General features: G+C 38.5%; 3 protein-coding genes across 4 annotated transcripts in view; 2 read left to right on the plus strand and 1 right to left on the minus strand.

The window, feature by feature from the left end:
* Positions 1 to 3,629, minus strand: part of LOC106868803 (zinc finger protein 239) — a 92,365-nt gene that overhangs the window by 23,074 nt on the left and 65,662 nt on the right. The gene's annotated exons all lie outside the window — the stretch shown is intronic.
* The window catches only part of LOC106879665 (zinc finger protein 91-like), a 16,378-nt gene that overhangs the window by 1,027 nt on the left and 11,722 nt on the right, over positions 1 to 3,629 (plus strand). The gene's annotated exons all lie outside the window — the stretch shown is intronic.
* LOC106867769 (tigger transposable element-derived protein 1-like) overlaps positions 1,904 to 3,629 on the plus strand; it is a 9,962-nt gene continuing 8,236 nt past the window's right edge. The window contains exon 1 of the mRNA XM_052975436.1: positions 1,904 to 3,607. Coding sequence (XP_052831396.1) covers positions 1,904 to 3,607 — 1,704 coding nt within the window. The remainder of the gene's footprint in view (positions 3,608 to 3,629) is intronic.

The raw sequence follows: 3,629 nt of genomic DNA on the forward strand, positions 1-3,629 counted from the left end.
CCAAATAAATATTTCTTCTGCTAGATTTCCATCAACTGTGATCTTTGTTGATATTTGAAGATGTTGCAAAGTCTTTTGTTATCCAATTTTAATTACAATATAAATTCATCTTCCATTCATTTCAGAGTGAAACAGGGGAATTTCGCTGTTAATCTCAGTTCACAGCAAATATTTCACAGTAATTCTACAACAGACTTAAACAAACAGGATTAAGTCTGTTCTACATAATTTATTTTCGGTCTCCAAGCAACGAATTCAAGTAAGTAATTCTTTTATGCCAATGCCACTTGATGTTCTGAAATAGAAGAGAATGAAACAGAATATAGAGGATACATAAAATGAAGACATTCAACAGTGGACATGTTACTACATTTCTTCTATATTGATAAACGGTAGATGGAAACGTTTACCTGAAGAAGGGAACTCGTCTAATATAGCCATTACTTTTTAAGACATAAATACATACACACACACACACGTACCCTTTTTCTGAAGATACGATCCAGTAGGGCGAGGAGTTTTGTTCTTTTAAAGAAAATTAGACGCGTTTCAGAAGGGAATGACAAAGCATAACGAAAAAAAACAAAACTAAAACAAATCATATTATTGGCGGTTGTCTGTTAATAGACATGGTGGGAGGAGGGGGAACTGACGTTTGAAATACAGAATATAACAAAACAAAACAAAAAACACCGAAAGATGAGAAAAATCTCGACGAAAACAGAGCCAGCAAATCGGAAAGTCCGTCCAAAACCTGCGGAGTGAGACATGAGGGAGATTTAGGATTAAAAGACGGTGAAGGTTGGATCGCTTTCAAAAACAAACTGGGTGGGCATGATTGGGACGTTTTAAAATGACATGATGGTCGTGTTCGGAAAGCTTCGAAAGACAGAAGGGGCGACACACCTTTACAAAAACGTGTTTGCGAACGTCCGCTAGCAGACATGTGCACAAGCTTCATCAAACATAAATCAGAAAAATTATTTTCCAAGACTACACTTTTGCGTAATTATTCTGTGTAATTCTTGGAGTATTCTTAGATTTTACATAGAAATCAGAAAGTAAAACAGTGAAAATATTAAGACAACACTATGAAACGTCAGTTAAAGCAAGTTTTTTAACTCACTTCTATTACATATGATAAGAGCAACTTTAGTAAAATACCTTCTCTTCTTCATTTCTTTTATCTTTGAACACATCAAAACAAATAGATGTAGCAGAAAAAAGGAGACATTATAAATGTTGATACTATTAATGATACTTACAAATTAATTAGAGAAGCAAAGGCGAAGATGTCACAACTCAAGACTGGAACAAGGACAGCTTCAACACTTTCTACATTTGACAACAAACTCTCATTTAGATTTTGACATAAAGAATGTTGTAGCTATTTCTTTCCACAGTTAATTAGCAATCATCTCTAATTAACTGGATTACCTAAATATCAATACTAAACTACATCTGACCCCGAAATAACAACAAAATTTCGATCAAGTCTCTCCAAGTTGTTGGTGAAATTTAAATTAGAGTCACTCATACTACTTCCGGTTGTAGTCTTCCGGTTATCATAAGTATGGAAATCCATACGTATCCACGCTAATTAATACTTGCAACCTCGTTCATCACTGACTCATTCAACACTGATCCTGGATAACACGGCACGCTCAATTGTAAACCGTGTTATGTTTATCAAGGATCGATTTGTGAAAACACAGGTCAGGGATCTGTCGAAGATTCTGCTGGCATCGCAAAAAAACAAAAAACAACGACACCCTTCCCCTCCAGCAACCATCCCTCTAATGTTCAGCTACCCAGAATGCACTGATTATCACTTGTGTTTACACGACCGTGTTGTGAGGCTGCGTATTTTTTAATACGGATCTATATACTTGAACCTATGAAGATGGGACCAACGAAGAGAAATAATACGAAAGCACCCGATCTGAACAAACGACGTAGACGTGTGTATTCCTTACAGGAAAAAGTAGAGATGATCAAGAAAATATACGACGGTGCAAGCTTCGCTGGTGTGGGCCGCGAGTTTGGTGTTAATGAATCTACCATTCGTTCCATTTACAAAGTGCGTGGAGATATAATGAACGCATTCACGGATGCTGCCCCTAGATCAGTGAATCGAATAGTCAGAGTACATAAAGATGCTTTTATTCAGCCCATGGAAAAGGGGGTTTATTTGTGGATGCAGGATTGTTACAGTAAGCGGCTTCCTGTATCAACAAAACGTATCCAGGATCGTGCCAAGCAAATATATAAGAGCTTGGTTGAGCTTAGTGATGTTGTTGATAAGGACAAATATACTTTTCAAGGTAGCCGTGGTTGGGTACAGAAATTCATTAAACGATATAATTTAGCCAGCAAACTTGTGCCAGGTGATGCAACATCAGATGATACAGAGACTACTCGGCGTTATCTGGAAGAATTTTATAAAATGATGAATGAGGGTGGATATTTACCGTGTCAAGTTTTTAATGCAGTTGAAACAGCCCTTTATTGGAAAAAGATGCCCGAAAAAAGTTACGTAGCCAAAGAGGAGGCCAGGACGACAGGGTTTAAAGATGCTAAAGACCGTGTGTCTCTGTTGTTCTGTTGTAACGGCTCTGGTGATTTCAAAGCTAAACCACTGCTTATCCATCATTCTGCCCGGCCTAGTCCTTTCCAGAACATTAGCATGTTAACTCTCCCTGTGCACTGGCGTGCTAATAAAAATGGGTGGATGACTAAAGTGATTTTTGAAGAATGGTTTATGACCCACTTCCGCGCTGAAGTGAAAGAATACTGTGCCAGAAAGAATATTTCTTTTAAAGCAATTCTTGTGTTAGACAATTGTCCTGGCTATTCTACAAACTTAAATGACCTTCAAAATGAAATCAAAGTGATTTATCTACCGCCTAACACCCGGACATTGCTGCAACCTATGAACCAAGAAGTGATGGCCACATTTAAGCTTCTCTATCTTGACCTTACCTTTGAGAATATACACAAGGCACTGGTGGACGATGAGGAACTAACTGTTCGGCAATATTTGAAACGATTCAACATTCTACACGGTGTCCGCTTCATTGGCAAGGCTTGGCAAGCTGTAAATCAAGGATGTCTTTTGAATGGATGGCGCAACTTATTGCCTGACACAACTCCAGACTTCGTTGGGTTTGAAGAGGATAACATGACTCGAGTTCTGAACATGGCAAAAGCATTACCTGGGGATGGTTTTCAAGAACTCGATGAAACCGACATTTGGGATATGATGGAAGCTCCCGAACGAGAATTAAATGATACAGAGGTGTTGGAATTAGTCGACGAAAGACAAAACGACATAGGTACAGAGGACGATGACTGTGTAGAGTCTAGTCCAACATTAACCATGTCAAACCTAAAAAAAATAATGTCCTACTATGAGCAGTTGACTCAACTCATACAGGAAGCAGATCCAAGTTTTGAGAGAAAAGAATCTGTAACTGCCATTCTAGATCGTGGCATTGCACCCTACAAGGAAATTTATAGGGAACGACAGGCATTAAATAAGCAGTCGATGATAACTCCTCTCTTTGGCAGTTTTTCTGATTCTCCAGCACCGCAAAAAGAGGAACCAGTAGCCAGCCGTTATGGGGCTC

This window comes from Octopus bimaculoides, chromosome 21, assembly GCF_001194135.2.
Source record: "Octopus bimaculoides isolate UCB-OBI-ISO-001 chromosome 21, ASM119413v2, whole genome shotgun sequence".
Taxonomy (NCBI): domain Eukaryota; kingdom Metazoa; phylum Mollusca; class Cephalopoda; order Octopoda; family Octopodidae; genus Octopus; species Octopus bimaculoides.